The sequence below is a fragment of the Toxotes jaculatrix genome, chromosome 8, assembly GCF_017976425.1.
Source record: "Toxotes jaculatrix isolate fToxJac2 chromosome 8, fToxJac2.pri, whole genome shotgun sequence".
Taxonomy (NCBI): Eukaryota; Metazoa; Chordata; class Actinopteri; family Toxotidae; genus Toxotes; species Toxotes jaculatrix.
This window is the reverse complement of record NC_054401.1, coordinates 23,298,220-23,316,823: the sequence shown is the minus strand read 5'-3', so window position 1 is coordinate 23,316,823 and position 18,604 is coordinate 23,298,220. Positions and strand designations below refer to the sequence as shown.

The window sequence follows — 18,604 nt, the reverse complement described above, 5'->3', positions numbered from 1 at the left end:
ACATATGCACTTAGAATTTCATCTACACACAGACACACACACCAGACTTTGACAGGGTAACACTGGTATGTGTGTGTATTTCATGCTGCAGTTGAGCACAGAGCTTCCTAGGTTGGTGTTATGGATGTATTCTTAGAACCCTTATATCCTGCTTCAGGATGAACCATTTACACTCACACACACATATAGACAAACTCATTGAGGCTGAAGTCCTGCAGCCAGGTGGTCAACCCCTGGATCAGGCCCTTTTATGAGGGCAGGACAGCTGAGGGGTGATCCCGCTCGCCTCTGTCAGCATGCACTCCGACTTGACTGACAGCACTATGCCAAAACACGAGAGCAGTTTCCGGGAAGCTCTCAAATAAGGTCCGTCACCTTGAGTGCCACCAAACAAGGAATGCAAAGCGGCCTCCAACCGCAACACACAGACAGATGTTAAAGAAAAAAACAAAGAAAGGGCAGTTGTTGGGAATTCATACCGCAAGTGTTTCGGCTTTACACTGAAAAGGACTCACACGTGAAGTGGGTAACTGTAAGGCACAGGCTCAGGGTTAAGGAGTTCATTTGGTCAGCTGGAATATGAGAACCATAGCTGGGTGGTGCTGGACAAAAGGACATATTGTTAACAAAATTAAAAAGGGTCTATCTTCTGGTGAGAATGAAAATGTGCATAGCAGTTACTGTTATTGCGGGTGGTGCTAGAGAAAAGGGAACCACAATACAGAAAGAATAAAGAGAAGCACAGTGGGAACTCATTCATGGCTATCCAACCATTACATTACAGAGCTTATCTTCCACACAAATGAAAACGTCAGCCTATGGGTGATGCAACATGAAAGGTTGAGTTCTGAGGACAATGATTATGGACTGGACAGTTTCAATGACCTCATCATCTCACCACAGGAAAGCCTGAGGCATTCTCAAAATGACTGCAATTCATCATCTTTAGATGATATAAGTCCATATTAAATTTCATATATATCTATCCAAAAGTTATTAAGATATTTCAGCTGGACCGAAGTGTTGGGCCCCAAAGACAAAGGGGACCCGCACTGCTCTCCCTACAGCCACTCAACTCTGAGCCATAACAGAGAGGGGAAAATAAGTTGTGGTTTACTTGTTTGATTCCCCTGTGGTGGGTCCTAATACCCGTTTCTCTCCCTCTTCTCCCCTTTCTCTGTACAGTATATCGGAATCATATGCATCAAAATGGCCATAAAAATGTATAGAAAAGCCCAGGCTGAGGTTTTCTCTCTCCAAATCCCTCTAAACCTCTAACTGCAGGCCGAGGAATACAAGTGTTGTGGTGCAATCTTCTCACAGAGCAGAGGGCCTGAGAATAACATCACAGCGGCCACAGATATTTATGGAATGAACCACAGGCTGTACACAGAAGCAGCAGACACCACAACACAGCACACAAGACTCTGTATACAGCTCCCTACTCATATACAGTACAAGAGACTGCTGGCTAAACACAAGGTGTAGAGTTCTGGTCAAAAGCTGCGCAATGATGGATAAGTGGAATTAGAGGTACAGAAAGAGAGGTGGTTCAGATTTAAGACACTTTATTATAAAGACGAAACATGTTTTTTTTTTTTTATTTATCACAAGAGTTGTCAGACCCTTTGTGTGGCACTCCAGGTTAAGATCAGATCTATTCTGTTTGTTTAATTATCAGTGAGATGGGAGTCCACCTGAGGCAAATTGAATTGGTTGAACAGTTTAGAAAGGCATGCACTTGTGTATATGAGGTCCCATAATTTGCACTGCATGTCAGGACAAAAAACGCGCGATGAAGACCAAGACACTCTCTGTAGACCTCTACAACAACCCTTCGGGCAGAGCTTGTATCTTGCAAACACCAGGTACTGATCATCACCTGGCTAATACCATCCCTACAGTGGAGCCTGGTAGGGCAGCATCAGGCTATAGTGGAGCTTCTCAGCAGCAGGGACAGGGAGACTGGTCAGAAATGAGGGGAGGGTGAATGCAGCCAAATACAGAGAGGTCCTTCTCTGCTGCAGATTCCACGAGACCTGGGACTGGGACGACAGTTCCTCTTTCAGCAAGACAATGCTGCATGCAATCTAAAGGATCTGAATACTTTTGTAAATGATAGAATTCATGTTTTGATTTTTAATAAATTTGCAAACATAGCCTAAAAAGACATTTTCACTGTAGATTACTGACTGTTGATTGATGGGCAAAAACAGTATCCATTTAAATCTACGACACAATTAAGTGTGAAAACAGTTAGAGGGTCTGAAGCCATTATATATACAATTATAAATCACAGATTTTTCTCATTATTCATTTGAATTTTACTTGTAATAATCTATTCAAAGATCTGTAGTTAGGCAGAAAGAGGGATGGCTGGTGGTCAGTCTGGACAGCGTGGAGTACACCCTTAAAAAGACTGATAGCCTCATATTGAGTGGTTTACTTGACTTTACACAGCGGTCAGGTACTCTGTGTCCCAGATCAATGATCACATCCACTAACACTCATCTGGTTTCCTCTGCTGTGCTCTCGTAACATTAGCTCCGCAAACACAAACCAAGTCTTCCTCTCTCACTTATAGCGGAGAGGGAAAATGGCATTTTCTCCCTTTCCAGGAAATCAGCTCGCATGATATGTTTATGTATCATCTGGGCAACAGAAAAATCTATCAATCACACTGGTTCCCACAGAAAAGAATGACAAATATCACTTTACTTCACGGAAAAAAAAAATGGTGGAGGGGGAAATAATCCACCCGAAACAGCAGTATTCAGTGGCTGAGTCTAAACTTCCTGTTCATATTACGACACATTGTCTCAGGGCTGTTTCAACATGAGCCCTTATGAACCCATTCCCAGTCTCATCAGTCAGCTCTGTGCAGGCTATCCTGTCTGAAATAAAACATAAATTCTTGGGCAAACTTTAATAAAAAAAGGGGCGTGTGATTTACTCTGGGTAGCGGCTGTCCCCATTTTAAAACAATTTGATGTCGCATTAATCCTGAGTGTCGAGGCATTGTGAAATATGTCCTCTGCGTTTACCAGCACCAGGTGTTTCATTTGCTGGACTGACAAAAAGCAATGTTTATTCTGGCTGACCCTCAAATCCTTGCTTATTTTATCTTCTTTCTCCCGAGAAGAGAGGGAGAACATGGGTGTACATCTAAAGTGAGCGAGTAGAGGATTAAAAGAAAGGGAGAGAAACAAGTGGAGCTAAATGATTTACAGTTGACCACGAAAGGTCTAGCGCTAATCATCTCAACTGAATGTCTCTGTCCTCTGTCTCCCAGGCCCAAAGAGAGGACAACTAGAACAAAGCACAGGCTTTGTGATCCCTCAGAGACATTCCTATTGATGCAATCTTTAACACTATTAGCCACTTTACCTCTGTTTGACTGCTGGGTGGGTCTGTTAGGAGGTTCACAGCAAACTCTCATGGCTCAGTGCCATCTCCCTCTTTCTGCCCTAAAAGCTTAGATTGACAACTGGATTACATTATGATGATTGAGCACTTGCCTGTAACGCACTATAACTACACGCACTTTAAGACAAGCATGTAGTATCAAAAGGGAATTCCTGTAAAAACATATATTTAAGGCAGAGTCAGAAGAGCGGCAGTAATGACATCAATATACACACATGAAGCAGCTAAAAGATCAGAACAGCTAGTTGGCCAAAAAAGGACCAATGCAATTAAAGAGATTTACTCAGTTGGTTTGGTTTTGCCCACAGTTCTGTGTTAATGACACACTGGCATATTTTCACAAAAAGACAAAATTTAGAATAGCAAGAGTGTAGACTAGGAAATTAAGATCCTCTGATTATATTTTTAAAGCCCTGAAAGTAAAGACAAAAATAGATAAAGAGATTTCAAATGGCCCATGTCTGGCTGGGCAATCCCCACAGACACCACTTTTACTGCATAATGCTACTCTGCATACTCAAAGCACTGTGTAGTAACATACTACACATGCAGGGAGTCATTTCCAACATAATTTCTTTCAGCACTACTATTACAGCTGCTACTATTATATGCAATTTTGGTGCATCCAAAATGCTCACTTACTGTATGAATGCTGCTCATCATTTAGGCTGTTCTGCAATGGAAGTTTCATTCTTTATTATATTTTATTTTTATTTTTTAATTCTGGTGATTCAGATATTACCATCATTGCAGCTGAGAGAAGTTTATCATTAAACCTGCTCAGCAGCCAGGGGAGTTTTTAAAGCAACTCCTAAATCAGAGCATATAAGTGTAGGTCCTGGTGTCACTGTGTGTGGCCCAGGCAGCTCTTCTCCTCCGCTGCGGCAGCGAAGCAAAGCGGCACACTTTTCGCTGGTGTAAACAAACGGGGAAATGGGGTACTTGGCAGCCGACTAAAGTGAGTGATGAGGCAAGTGTGCACTGAAGCATCTAATGAATCATTTGCTGGGAACTCTGGGTTTTATGAGGAAAAGAAAGATGAGGAGAAAGACATGAAAGAAGGGGACCAGCTGAAGAGCGTACAAAAAAGAATGGCATTTCATCTGAAAAGAAAAGAAAGTCAGAGAGCTGCAGCTGTCATGCAGACGCCTGAGAGGATCATTCATAGTTTTTTTTTTCTCAATGTGAGGACAAGAGATTACAGAGCATAAAACTCGCAGGGTCTCCTAATCCTACTACTAGCACAGCAGCAGCAGCAGTATGTGAACCCTGGTGACCGCTGGTGAATTTACTGAGGTGACTGTTGATGCTGTGACAGGTTTGCACCTTTGAACGGAGCTGATGTGCTGTAGGCCTATAAGCAGCTTTGTTCTACACCCTGCTTTCACCCGTCTCTCACTCCTACTGCCTCAAATTAATAAAAGTGGAAAAGCTTCCTCTGCTTCTACAGCTGAATGAATCAACTGAATTAAAAATCAGTGAAATAAATTTTTTTATAGGACCGATCTAATGTCTTGTAACTGTAAAACTATAAATCCAGTGCAGCTGAAATCTTCATCACTTAGAACAAAGTAATGACAGTTCCCACCACAGAGTGACACTTAATTAACAGGTGCAAATTACATAGTTAGCTTCACATTATATTGTACATTTCATAGTATGCTAACAACACTTTATATGACAGAGAAATGAGCTCCCTCAATGTTATAATGTAAAACATTAACATTATTTAAGTGGTCAATGCAGGTGCAGGTTCTGCTACAGAGAGAAGGAGAAAAACAGACATACATCTCTTTTCCCATCATTTTCTGACCAGGTGAAATCACTTTCTTTCCTACTGCCAGACAGTAGGAAAGGAAATACACCTCTCTCCTTTTCCCACCTCTTCAGGGACTTGTATCCCTCTATTCCTCCCTCCGCACATCCCCTGCCATGGAAAGGATGCTACTGTGGGAGAAGGGTGCATGTAATGTACTGCCAGGAAATTTTATTAGTAACAGGCAGGGTCCTGGCTTCAGCAGGCTGTGTTTATCTGTGGAGGGGAGATCCCCATCACAACCACTTATTAGGACATATATATGGGCTTAACCAGGCAGCCATTCAACAGCAATAAGGGGATGGCTTATTGACCACAGTGTGCTGGGACTGTGACCAGTCTAACCAACACTGGAGCGACGGAGAGGAAGGAAATAACAAATACACATGCTTGCATAGAGAAAAAAATAGTTGTGGCAAAAAAAAAAGGAGAGAGGAAGGTGAGAAAGACTGGAAAGAACTGGATGGAAGTATGAAAAAGAGCTATTTAGACATAGAGGCAGATGGGAAAAAGGAAGCATGACAGGAAGAGTTAGTCACATTGAACATTAAAAAGAACGTTGGGGAGGGAAGAAAGGAAGGAATGAAGGACGGAAGAAGGACACTAAAATAAATACTAAACAGGTAAGATGGTTATAAACAACAGAAACACAATCACTGGATGAGGACAGAAAGCAGGGAGAAAAAGAGGGAAATACAAAAAAAATGCTACAGCAAGAACAGTCATACTTTGGAAAGTGTATTAGAAAAAGACGCAGGAGGGGGGACTGAAGCAGAGTCCATTGATACAGCCACATTATGTTGACTTGGCGCTGCATCACCACTGACACAGCAGCCTTCTCTGCCGTTACCATAGAAATGCAGGCATGTGAACTAATCAAAACAAAAAACCAAAAACCATATCGTGTGGCAGCGGGATGCTCCCCGAGTCTCCCTCGGACAGACCATGAGGTAATCGAATAAGCGATGGAATTTAGAGCTGTGTCATCTAGGTGTGGGGATGTCGGGAAATGTGGAAGGATATTTTAAGACACAATCACACACATGTAGAAACATGTGCCGACACATGGATGCAGGCAGTCACAAGGGGAGGGAAAAATACTCATGCACAAGAAAATATGCAAAGGAAACTTTCATTGTTTGAACTTTACTTGGATACTAATTATTTAACTCAGTTTAAAAAACAAAACAAAACATAAAAACAGCTTTATGGATACCACAAATGGCAACTGGATACAACTCTTCTTATCACTGGTGAATCAGGAAACTGCTCCTTCAATCCTAACTTTCTCCATAATTTAACACTAAATGTTGAGTCAGATCTCACCCGCAGAAACAGGAGACCATGTGTAGGAATAGTGTCATTTTAACTGAGACTAACTTGACTAAAGACTAAATGCATCAGTGTTTGAACCCCGACTTCTGTCAAATCTTTGGAACATTTCTTTCAGCCCTTCATCAGGCTCATTATAGCACTGCATTAAGGGCAACTAAAGCTTCAAAGTCCAGAAAAAGTTTTTCATTTTCCCACATATTTACTCAGTGCTGCAAAAATCTGTTACAAATTTATAATCAAGCCACATAAAAAAAAAAAGCTTTTTTTAAGGGGCTTTACTTGCATAAAATATAAAAATGTGTTTAACTGCATAGCAACCAATCAATTCTGGTCAGATAAAAAACAACTAAGTCATCAAATGACTCAAAAAAAATCACTTAGTGTTAATTACAAAGGCAATTAGCTAACCATTAGTCAATTCCATTAACTATTTATTGGTAAAGAATTATTGATAAATATGTAACTGAAGGTTAGTGAAGTTTATTTAAGGTCAGTATCAGGCCCTGATATTAGCAAACACATTATCTGTTTTAACCCTCACAGAGAGACATTTTAACATGTCTCTATGCCCCTAAGCAGGGAAACCGAATATTCTTAGGGTGTTTGAAAGAGTGGTCCCCATTCACCCCAGTACACAAGAAGCTTTCAATTAAATGTTCCATGTGTGAAAAAAAAAATCTCACTGGAAAAAAGAGAGAGAGAGAGAGAGAAAGTGAGACAATGAAAGAAAATAGGAGTGGGCAAGAAAAAGATCAGTGAGATTTTGCAGAGGGCCCAAACCACAAGAAAGTCAGGGCTGAACGCATGCTGGACAATCCCCGGGCCGGCGTTCATGTACTTGGAAAAAGGCAGCTTTTTCAAGACAGGAAAATGATTTCAGCTGTGTAAATTGACAGCGGCCTTGTAGCTGAAGATGAAGAGGGAGAAAGAGGGGGAAGCCTGTAGCTCTGTGTCATAATTCCTGCTTGGTAAAGAAGCCCTGGGGGACCTGCTCCTTCAGGGAAACAGCATCTAACATCACATGATCAAATGAAACTGTGTTAATTGTTACCAAATGAATCTGCTGGTGGATACCAACGGAGCTCCGCAGCTTTACCGTCAAACAGGTTTATTTTAGCTTCTTTGAGGAAATGATAAATACATAATGTGCCCAAAACATGTTGAGGCTGAAAGAGAAGCTGAGGAGCTTTGAAGTGTGTCAGAAACAGTGTTAGTAGAAGAGTATCAAGATATGCTCCATCAGGATGTTTACACATGCTTGCTATTTTAGCCTTCACTCTTCCCAGGGTGTTATTACGGCAAATCCTGGACATTGTGAGGCAATCATTTCTTGCACAGTAGACAATAACAGCATAGGCGCTTCGGTCAGTCATTCAGTTATGACAACGGATGTCATTAGTGGTGAGCTTTAAACAGAATTGCAGCAAATGGCTACTAAGGCTCAAAGACAATATGTCTTCCTATAGCCACAGTTGGTTATAGATTGTAAACACACACTGGTTTGCATGATTACAGGCTCTCACGATGACTTTCTCTATTCGACTTGGGAGAGCACACACAGTAGAACTAAGCGCAGATAAAGCACATGACAGGGCTTGGTAATGGTATGGCAACAAGTCCCCTGTTTTCAATCATGTGACTCAGAAGTGTGATCATCCTAAATTGGAGGGCAGATGTGAACAGGGAAGGTGGTAAGGATAATGCATGGTTAGGAGTGGAAGGATGAACACAGAGAGTGGTCTGACATAATTCCTGGGTTTCGCTGCAGAGAGGGAAGTGGTGGCTCTTGGCTTCTGTGTGCAGAGGTTAAGGGGGTGGCTGAATGTGGGTGTGTTTGTACACATGGCCATGCCTGCTGCTAGTGTTTGTGACAGAGTATGCATTCAGTATGTGTATTTTGTGTACACATGTACAGTATGTGGTTGTGCGCACTTCACTTTTGGGTGCGAATGCATGACAAAGTGTAGGCAACTTATTATGTTTGCATGCGCATGTGTGCCTGACTGTGTACATTGTATGCCTGCGTGTGTGTGTGTGTGTGTGTGTGTGGGCTGCGTGTGGAGGGCTACACGGTGGCGTGTGCGTGTTCAGTCCAGGGCTGAGCGTCGTGCGATGTAATCTACGTCTATGAGCAGATGTAGGCCCCAAAGCCACAGAGCCACCAATCCTGTAACTACCAGAGGCAGAACATTACTGGCCAATATGGGGTGAAATTGCATGGCTGGTCTCACTGGTTTTTCGGGTGAAACGCTGAGAAAAACTCCAGATTATTTTCCATGCCCACAAGATCGTCATTTATCATCTGACATGATAACAACATGGCCAACATGTCAACAAAATAAATCTAGGCACAGTTTCCGTGGAAACAGAGTTGTTACATCCCATTAGCTGAGCTAACTTGTACCAAAACATACCAAAACAAACAGCAAATATTTCAGCACGGTACACTGTGTGAAACTGGTGGGGATGAAAAAAAAATACCCCCTCAAAAGTCCCTGCAAAACAGTAGCTATGGTTACTGATCAATACATTCTTTGCTCCAATACATCAAACGAGTAAATGAGAGGCTGTGAGGAAGACAGCTTGGGTCCTCTGGGAGAAATCTGGACCAGGTTGGACACAGTGTGGTATATCTCTCAGTCTTGCCTTGAAGGTTACACGTTGCCTATAGGCTTAGACCCTATGTGCTTCCCTGCTCTATGCAATCTCCCTACATGTGACACTTCCACCAACTGAAGGCAGCAATGATGCCTAAAGTGGCCCCTCCGCTCCTTTTGTTGTCCACCTTTCTTTTTTCTCTCTCTCAGTTTTACATCTTGTGTCAGCTCACTTGCAGCTGCACAAAGCATTAGGCACCACTTTTATCTCCCTCATTACATGTGTTTGCCAGCTCCATATCTGCCCATTCGCACAACTGCTCCCTCCCCTCTCTCTCTCCCTCTCTCACACACACACACACACACACACACACACACACACACACACACACACACACTGTGGGGCTGCGGTTTTGAGGCAGTTATGACACAATCCAGATTCTCTTAGTTGCCTATAGTAGGGAAATGTGTTTTGCGCTGAGCTATTTCCCTCAGAAGTCCAGATTTTCCCTGCCTCACAGCTTTGATCCACATGGCATGGGAGGCTTGTGTCAACAGTTTTGTGTTTCAGCTGAAGGGCCGAGCTGTGCCCCAAGGTGTCACTCATTGCTCTCCGTCATTACAGGGGCAGCTTAACCACAATGCAGTGCTGTCATTTGCTGCACCCTAAAAATCTCCCATGAGGCAGCAAATACCGTGAGGGCACCCATGGATGTGCACCCATGTACAGGCACATACACACCAAAAACACTTGCCTCACAACAGGTTTTATGGAGTGTGACTTGAGGTCAGACAAATGTGAGTGGCAACTTTAATGAACTGTGGTCACCTAGCAAGTTTTGTGGTGGTCTAATACTACCAGTCAGCGGCGTGTGTGTTTTCAAATCAGAATGTTAGAAAACTGTGTAAGTGTGATGAGATTTAATAACAGGAGAGGTGTCAGACAGGAGAGTTAGAATGTGTAAGAAAGAAGGGGAGGGAGGCTGGGAGGAAAACTCAGTAATAAATGCCTTGAACTTTGTCTTGTGTTGGAGAAACAGGATAAACATAGCATAAGTCAGCACATACAAACAAAGGAGACGGAAACATAGTTGTAAAAAAGGTTTAAATGAGGACTGTCTTCTTTCGATCAACAGGCTATGCAAGGAATGTTATTAGGAAGTGGAGAAGTCTGACGATTCTGCATAAATCTAGAAATGTATTAAACTGCCGTGTGACTGATTGTACTGCATTTTTAAGTTGAAAAAACTTGTAACATAAATTAGTCTATAAAAATATTTCCCCCTAAACAGAGCAATAAATCCACTTTTTGCTTGGTTTTTAACAGTGCTTTTATATTGAAACAGTAAATACCCATCTTCCTGTCTCAACCAAAATCCCAAACATCAGTTTAGCAGAGAAGCTTTAGTGAGGAGAGAGAGTGTCTTACTGATAGATGTCTTTTCGCAGCACGGTGCGGGTCAGGGGGTTATCAGCCTGAGGAGCCATGCTGAGGGAACCCATCTTTAATACCAGGGTGTCCTCTTGTTTCACATGGGGATCTACAAGGATGCACACACACACACACACACACCAAATCAAATACACTGAATGCAGAGGGACATATACTACACTTGTCTTTCATAAATTATTATAAGAAATTCTGTAAATATATCATAACAGAGCCAAGAACTCAGGCAAGCACACAGACACAGACACAGACACAGACACAGACACACACGCACACACACACACACACACACACACACACACACACACACACACACACACACACACACACACACACACACACACACCCTGCCTTATATAGCCTTAAAAATACAGTCTTACCACTATAAGTCATTACGGTGCTACCGGCAGACGAAACAAGGCTCCACGCATCTATGACGTTTCTGACTGTGATTTTATTCTAGTATATTTAATTGTGGTTCCTTCTTCACAGCCTGTGGTGGCGCTGCTATGTTTTGTCAACCATGACAGGGACTTTCATACTATGGTCACCACAGGTCTGTGGTGCCTGTATGAAGGCACCACAGACCTGAAGACTCCAAAACACAGCCTGTGACATAATACTGTCCTATTGTTGTACAGTGTTACCATGTTCCCACAAGTATACTTTCAAAACAGATGAATAATTCTCTGACCTGATGCTGCATGTTTGTCTTGTACTCCAGGACAGAAGACCCTGATCACGCTGGTGTTGATGTAGATGAGAGGCAAACACCGAGACGTCAGCGTGTGGCTTCTCATTGGTTGGCCTGCTGACTTCCCACGCTCTCTGTAACGTCTCGGTACAGTAGCCTGAAAAGACATCATGTCAAAAGTATAAATGATCAATTCATAAAATCGTAATCATAAGTTTTGTTATGTATTGGCCGATTCAAATAACAAAAAAAGAAATAAATCCTAATCACGGAGCAGACTGACAAACTACATTAAATCATCAAATGAAAAATGATTGTAGAAACAGTGTTTTCAGTATCTACATTTATTCATAAAGAAATAACATCTGTTTATTGTTAATATCCTGATGTGAACCATGTCTTAACATACTACAGTACACAGTTGTTAGAAAGGACAGACACTTTTTTCTACCTGGAGTACACCTGCTACGGTGGCCAACAAGGGACAGGATAGCACCACATCAAAGGGCTGGGCTGTCAGCAAGATTTCTCTCAGGTACTGAGGTGAGCCGTCTGCCAGAGGATCACTGGTCATCCGCTGACTGGCAGTGGTAGCACTACTGCGTGCTGGTCTCTCAGGCCGAGTGGTGAGCTTGTGACGGACATTTTTGGTGACCGCCTGAGTGTAGGTGATCGACAGGAAGCCATGCTGCTGGTGAGAGCCCTCCAGGACCTTGGCTGCCGTCTGGCCAGCGGTGAGACAAGACAAGTCACACTAATGATAGGTATCATCACACAAAGCAATCCCAGACAAAAAGTAAAACTGTGTTATTTTGGTCTGATTTCTCGGATGAGGGTTAAGCCTGGCTAAAAATAACTGTCGATTTTACAATATACTCAGTTTTGTTCTGTGAAGTCTAAATCTTTATGACTAAGCCCAGATTTACAAACATTGATTAAATTTGTGCTGAATCATTTTGAAAAAACTAGAAATTTAACATCAACCGTGCTTTGTTTAAAGCCAGGTTTTAGACTTAGCCCCTGAATTTCAGCCAGACTTGACCTCAGACCTCAGCCAAAAAAACACAGCCCTCTGTGTTCCCATGAGCAACTCTAAAAAAGCCAAGCTGAAGCTACTAACTAAAAAGGGTGCTTGAGCAAATGTATCCATATTCTGTGCAGTAATTTAGATTGGATCATTGAACCAGCCTCGCTTAATATTATGATTCAGTTCTTGTAAAACCAATTAATGATTGTAGCTGTCTTCTGAGGCTGAATTATTTCTGATTGATCAGAAAATCCATATCTCCAATCATATGAATGATTACACAGAAAACACAGAAAGAAATCACTTACATACATCTTCAGTAAAAGAGAATAACAATTAAAAGATATGATCTATTTAACACATGGGGGTAAAATCTGCAAAAACATCCAGTAACAGTGGACTTCTAAGCTCTTTATAAAAGAGACGTTCTATGATAAATGTTAAGACATAGATAATCAAATTCTCAAGTTTAGAATACATTCCTCACAGACCAAGTGTGTTATATAACTACCTGTAGATGTATTTTCCTTTAGCACATAAGGTGACTGAGTTTACGAATTTGTGACAAATTCCAAAACAACACTAAAACTGTTTAAATCCATATTAAAGCACTGGCTTTTGAAACATCTCTGAGGAACACACTGAACTATTCGTTTAGGCCACTGTTGGTGGAGGATAAGCAGAGTCAACTAAAATGAAGAGGAACTGGATTCTTACAGGTGGGAAAAAGCCAGAGAAGTGGCTGAAAGAGTCTTGCTTGCTGACGGGTCGAACCAACACAGTGCGTCTGTTCAGCTTGTCAGTGCAAGAGAGGACCACCCCTCCACAGCTGCCTGAGCTCCGAACACCATCCTCCATACTGGAGGTGAGGAGAGGGAAAGAGGTAGAGAGAGAAAATAGATGTTGAAAAGGGACACAGACAGCGAGAAGTCACGGGGAGGGGGGGAAAGGAGGTAATTGGAGGTGTTGAGATAGGAAAAATGACAAATAGGGAAGAAAAGAAAGAAAAGAATGAAACTTTAAAGATGATTCTTGAAAAGTTGATTGCTGAGTAAAGTGATTAAAACCAAAGGAAGAGGCACCAGCTTGAACCAGCTACAGTACGGTCTTATGGTCTTATACTATCCAGCTATTACGACACTAAAACAAAAGTTTCACTCTGGGATGAGAAGTGTTTTGAATGGAAAAAGTACAATTTAGAGGCACTTAAAATCCCTGACTTGTACATAAGATAAATTCTAAGAAAAAATACTTGATAAAGTGTTAAATCATTTTGTGTAGTGCACATTCTTAACTGTTTTAATTCAAGTGTTCAAATAATGTAAACTATGTACCATTTTCATCCATTAGGTACCAGTATAAGACCATCACCAGAATAAGATTTCATCATCAAGAGAACAGAGACCTATGTTGTAGTCTTCTCCCACACATACATACACACTCACACAAGACCAGCTGTCACCAGATTTCATTGGCTTGATTATTTAGCCAATCAGAGCCACTGGAGAGACAGGGGAGTGGAATTTAATTGGAATATTATTCAGTTTTCTTCAAAATCTTAAGGTGAGGGAAAATACCGCACCAGCTGACCCAGAGTTACAGCCAAAAATAATGTGTTTTTTTCTCATGACTTTCTTCGTTTTCCTGTCTGTCCAGCCCCAGCAGAGATGAGGGACCTTGATTAGGAGCAGCAGAATGGCAAAGGCACAGTATAAAGAGGACTAAGGCTGCTATGGCTGCTGTGGAGCAGGCAGAAGCCTCACCACGGCCGTGTCCTTGCACTGCAGAATGAGTCCTTCATAGTGGCCAGAGTGCCAGGCATGCCCTGGTCTGGAGAGACACACAAGGCCAAACTTAAATTGGGCGTCTGGGACTACTCATCCTGCTGTGGCAGGGCCTGATAATATCTCGCTAATGGCAACAGGACCTACAAAATTGCATTTAGATAAACCAGCCACAGACTGATACTAACATTTTTATCAAACTTTCAGCAGCCTAGAGGCGTACACTGAAACTTGCAGAAAATTACAAAATTACCCTTACTTTGACATTTTAGATTGTGCTTTGAGATGGTAATAAAAACGCAACTTGTGCATTAACTTAAGGAAATTATCTGGACATGAACAGTGCAACGCATAGTTCATTTTTGTGACATTAGATTTCCATGAATTGTAGTGGCCATCCATAAGAAGCAGAAAGCACCTGCAACGCAGAAATCAAAAGAAGTTAACATGAAGACAGACACAAAAACACAAAACTATATAAACTATATAAAATACACACATATTATTATTATTATAGTTGCTCTGCACTGACAAATCAAGCACAAAACCTGTATGACAAATGTTTCCCACAATGAAAATGTCTAACACCATCTGCAGCATTTCTTTTACACCACCCTCTCACTCTCCCCGTCTCCCTCCCTCTTTATTACTCCCCAACAGATTAGTAGAAGATCAGTGAGTGAGGAGTGTGCCTACTTGTGACTGTGAGTGTGTGGCTGTATGTGAATGTGTGTCATGCGTCATTATCTTGCATGTGTACGTCAGTTCATTCTGTGTGTGTGTCTCTATGTGAAAAGAGTGACAAATACATATGGACCCCCCACAGCTCATCATTCCTCTTTTCTCTCTCCGCACTCAGCCAGTCACCCTTCGCTCCCAGCCATTTGCAAAACAGCTGGAAAACATCAGCTTCAATTTGTGTGAGATGCTCCTTGGAGCGACTAAGGGTGAACTGTCACGGGCTGTCCTCTCTTTGGGGGAGGGAGGGGGGGGTTGTCCTTGTATTTGAGAACAGTTGAAGGAGCACCACCGCTAGGCAAGACCACATGAAAACAAGGGAGAGAAGAAACTGTTGGAAGTTGGAAAGATCATTAGATCTGAACTTCCATAAGGATAGTGAACGCCCACTACAGCGTTTAATACCTAATCACCCCATCACTCCCTTACATCTTTATCTACCTTGAATTCCCCCCACCTCTGGTCCAGGATGCTATTTTCTATTCCCTTAGAACTCCCTCTATGTCATTTTCCTTTACTCCTCCACCCTTTCTTGTCCTCCTCCTATTTTTGATACAAGCAAGCATTCAATTATATATTTACCTCCCATATTTGCCTCCCCTATCTAACTTTCCATTCATTTTCCATAAGCGAGATATCGAAGGCCAGATGAAACATTTTTCCTGTCAGGCTTGATTTAATCTGACCCACTGCGCACAAATAACCTGGGCTGGGTGATGAAATACCTAACAATTATCTGTTCAGAATGATTAATATGGACTCCAACCCCTGTGGGCTCTCTCGTATACATGGATGATACAGATTAGAGTCGGCCAGGAGCCCTCCACTGTGTCCTAAACAGCCCTGACTGTAAACTGGATGATGGAGTGCTTCCCCCTGCCAGAACTCTGGTCGGTTAAAAGTGCGTTGAGACCATGTTGTTAAATGCACATTAAACTGAAATAACCTAGAAATGAGAAAATTGACCCATTATCTATTTAGGAAGGCACAGAGGTCTACTAAAGAGATTAACGTTGGCTCTGTCACAGAAGCAATTAGACACACACCTGTGAGAGCTGAGTTGTATGATATGACCCACAACACCTTAACGCCCTGAAACTGTGTAATCACTGAAATTATCCTGGCTTGGGGTGGTGCTCCATTCTGTATGAAACACATGTGGCCTGACAGAATATAAATCGGCTGACTATAGTGAAACAGGGAGGTCTGTGAAAATCTTGTCAGATTCAAAGTCAGATTCAAAGCCAAGACCATCGCCTGAGTCCCTCTCTGACCTGTACTGAGATGCCTAGGACCCAGTGAAGGTGATTTTTAAAATCTGGCAAATCAAAATCAATTTCTATTATCAGATCAGTGGTGAGACCGTTGATTGCTAATGATGGGGTTTGAAATGGGCGCAGGGCCCGGAAGGTCCATCTCCCTTTCACTGTCTGGCTCAATCAGAGGAGGCACATGTCTACACAGGCACAGACCTGAAAACACAGACAAACACTCTCTGCTGGATGCAACATGGTGGAGCGCTAGATCGTGGTTTCATTATCTCCTCAGACCAAGACAGGGAGAATTGCCTCCTGCTAAGTGGTCTCTTCCCAACAGAACAAGACCTCAGGCACGTACACAGTGTGCACTTGGAGCTGCTGACTCCATCACAGATGTATGTGATCAAGGCAAAGAGAAAGAAATACAGGGAAAAAAAAGGATTTAGATATTGAAAATGAGGCCACTCTCTAATTAATGGCAAGAATGTGTGTGTGGGGCATGGAAAAAAAAAAGAAAAAAGAGATTAGAAATCTTTAGTCACAGCTTCAGTTTCACTATGCTGCACTATGTGTTTTCATAATTTCAGAACCCAGAGCTAAATTACCCCATTTTGACTGGAGCTTGACGTGGGGAGAGATTACCATAAGGATGTAGTGGAACATCGCCCAGTGGTTTTCCTCCCCTAACAACGTGTTAATGTTTCAGTGAATCGATTCAGACACCGCAGTCTGAGAGAAAATGACTGACTGACTGAACTCCTCTGCTCTGTGAGTCAGAGTTGGACCAGCCCAGAGCCCCGTTCAACCCATCCGTCTAGTCTGCTGATCCATCTGTCTGTCCATCTGTCTGTTAATCTGTGGTCACCACCACAACAGCTGTCTGGAAAGATGATGACACTGAGGTGATAATCCGAAAAATCACCCATATGAGCAGAAGTGGGAACAGACCAAGTGTTAGTGGTACTGGTGGTAAAAGTGTGTGTGCACACGCAAGTTTGTGTGTGTAGACTCTGGGTCTGTGACAACACAAGCATGTGGGGGCAGCACGGTGACCTCGTGGAGAGAGAGACTTCCCCTGAATTGGAAGGTCCCTGGTTTTACTGTATTGTCGCGTCAGCCGCTGCCACATAATGTACATGTACATGACGTTGTCAACAAAACATAATTTCTGCTCACTGACTTAAAGTTTAGCAAAAACCTGAATGCATGTGTGCATATTTATATGTGTTTACATGTACTAGACATACTCTACCTGCATCTGTAGTGGTCGATGTTGAAGCTGCCAACTTTACATTTGATCTTTGTATAAACATCCTGAACATCTACAGAGGCACTCAGGTCTTCTAGTTCACTGATGACACAGATCTCTGACAGAGACACAGAAAAACGGAACAGAATGTTAAACACAAAGTATTTTAGTTTAAAACATTTAAAAATGAAAAAAGATCATCAACAGAATACATCAACAGTACAGGGATGCAGGGATATCAACTGAAATTAGCATGCTAACGAACTGACCCAAAGAGTGCATTTCGTTGTTTCCTACAGTAGGGGTGAACACATCAACTTTCGGGTAATATGTTGCCCCCTATCAGTTGGCCTATTTTAACACATCGACCCTTTAAGATCGTGCAGTAAATCACAGTGGAGAGACATTCATTCATTAGGCAGCTTAATTGTGTATCAATCCTTAGTTTGCAAAGCTGTGAAAGCAGAAACTGTCTCCCTTTTTTTTTTTTTTTGGATTTAGCATGTTGCATGGCCACCCTTGTACTTGGCAAACAGTCAGTAATGCTGAAGTTGGACGTCAGAAGAGCAAGTTTCGTATGCGTGTGGGTGAGTTTCATTTCCGTGGGCAAGGGCCTGTACTGTAGCTAACCCTGTCCAGGTCTTGCCTTTGGCCCTGATCCAGGTGCTGTGGTCAGTTCCTGCACAGTAGACACACAGTGTGTTTTTGAAGCTGGACCAGAGTGAGGCTGATTAAAGCTGGAGTCTATGTATGCAGACATATTCAGGGCTGTGTAAATACACACGCATGCACACATACGTGTGTGTATTCATAAAAATGTATGTGCGTGCCTCTACGCACCTTGTGTACAAACAAACCCACCCACTACAGGCAAAGTGAGTAAGCTTTACAGAGGAACTGATTAAGTTTGTATTGAACCAATCCTGTGATCTTAACTGTTGGTTCTCTCTCATTGTTTCCACAGTGAAAGTCCCACAGTCTCAGACTAGCTTGGGAAAATGGACTTCATGCATGTAAAACTCTGGTTGTTGTCGTACTGTTGCCTTGTGGTGATTCTGAGAAACGCAGAGGTTCCTAATGGCTTATTAATATTGAAACACAAGTTTTGTCAGCTTTATTGTGGATACTGTGTGGAAAGAACTCTCCCAAGTTGGTAGATACTCAGAAACTCATAGTCTCCGAACATGGTGTTGATATTGATGTATGAGTTTTCTAAACCCACCCTGTAA

At 42.3% G+C, this 18,604-nt stretch overlaps 1 protein-coding gene across 4 annotated transcripts in view; it reads right to left on the bottom strand.

The window, feature by feature from the left end:
• LOC121185668 (vacuolar protein sorting-associated protein 13B-like) overlaps positions 1 to 18,604 on the bottom strand; it is a 362,080-nt gene that overhangs the window by 171,328 nt on the left and 172,148 nt on the right. For 2 of the 4 annotated variants that reach the window (XM_041043972.1, XM_041043971.1), the window contains exons 27-31: positions 17,379 to 17,493; positions 13,063 to 13,204; positions 11,770 to 12,042; positions 11,319 to 11,475; positions 10,604 to 10,715 (exon numbers count right to left, since the gene is read on the bottom strand). In XM_041043972.1, coding sequence (XP_040899906.1) covers positions 10,604 to 10,715; positions 11,319 to 11,475; positions 11,770 to 12,042; positions 13,063 to 13,204; positions 17,379 to 17,493 — 799 coding nt within the window. Of the gene's footprint in view, positions 1 to 10,603; positions 10,716 to 11,318; positions 11,476 to 11,769; positions 12,043 to 13,062; positions 13,205 to 14,108; positions 14,176 to 17,378; positions 17,494 to 18,604 lie in introns of those variants that run through there. The other 2 variants (XM_041043973.1, XR_005894381.1) reach the window with 2 other exon arrangements.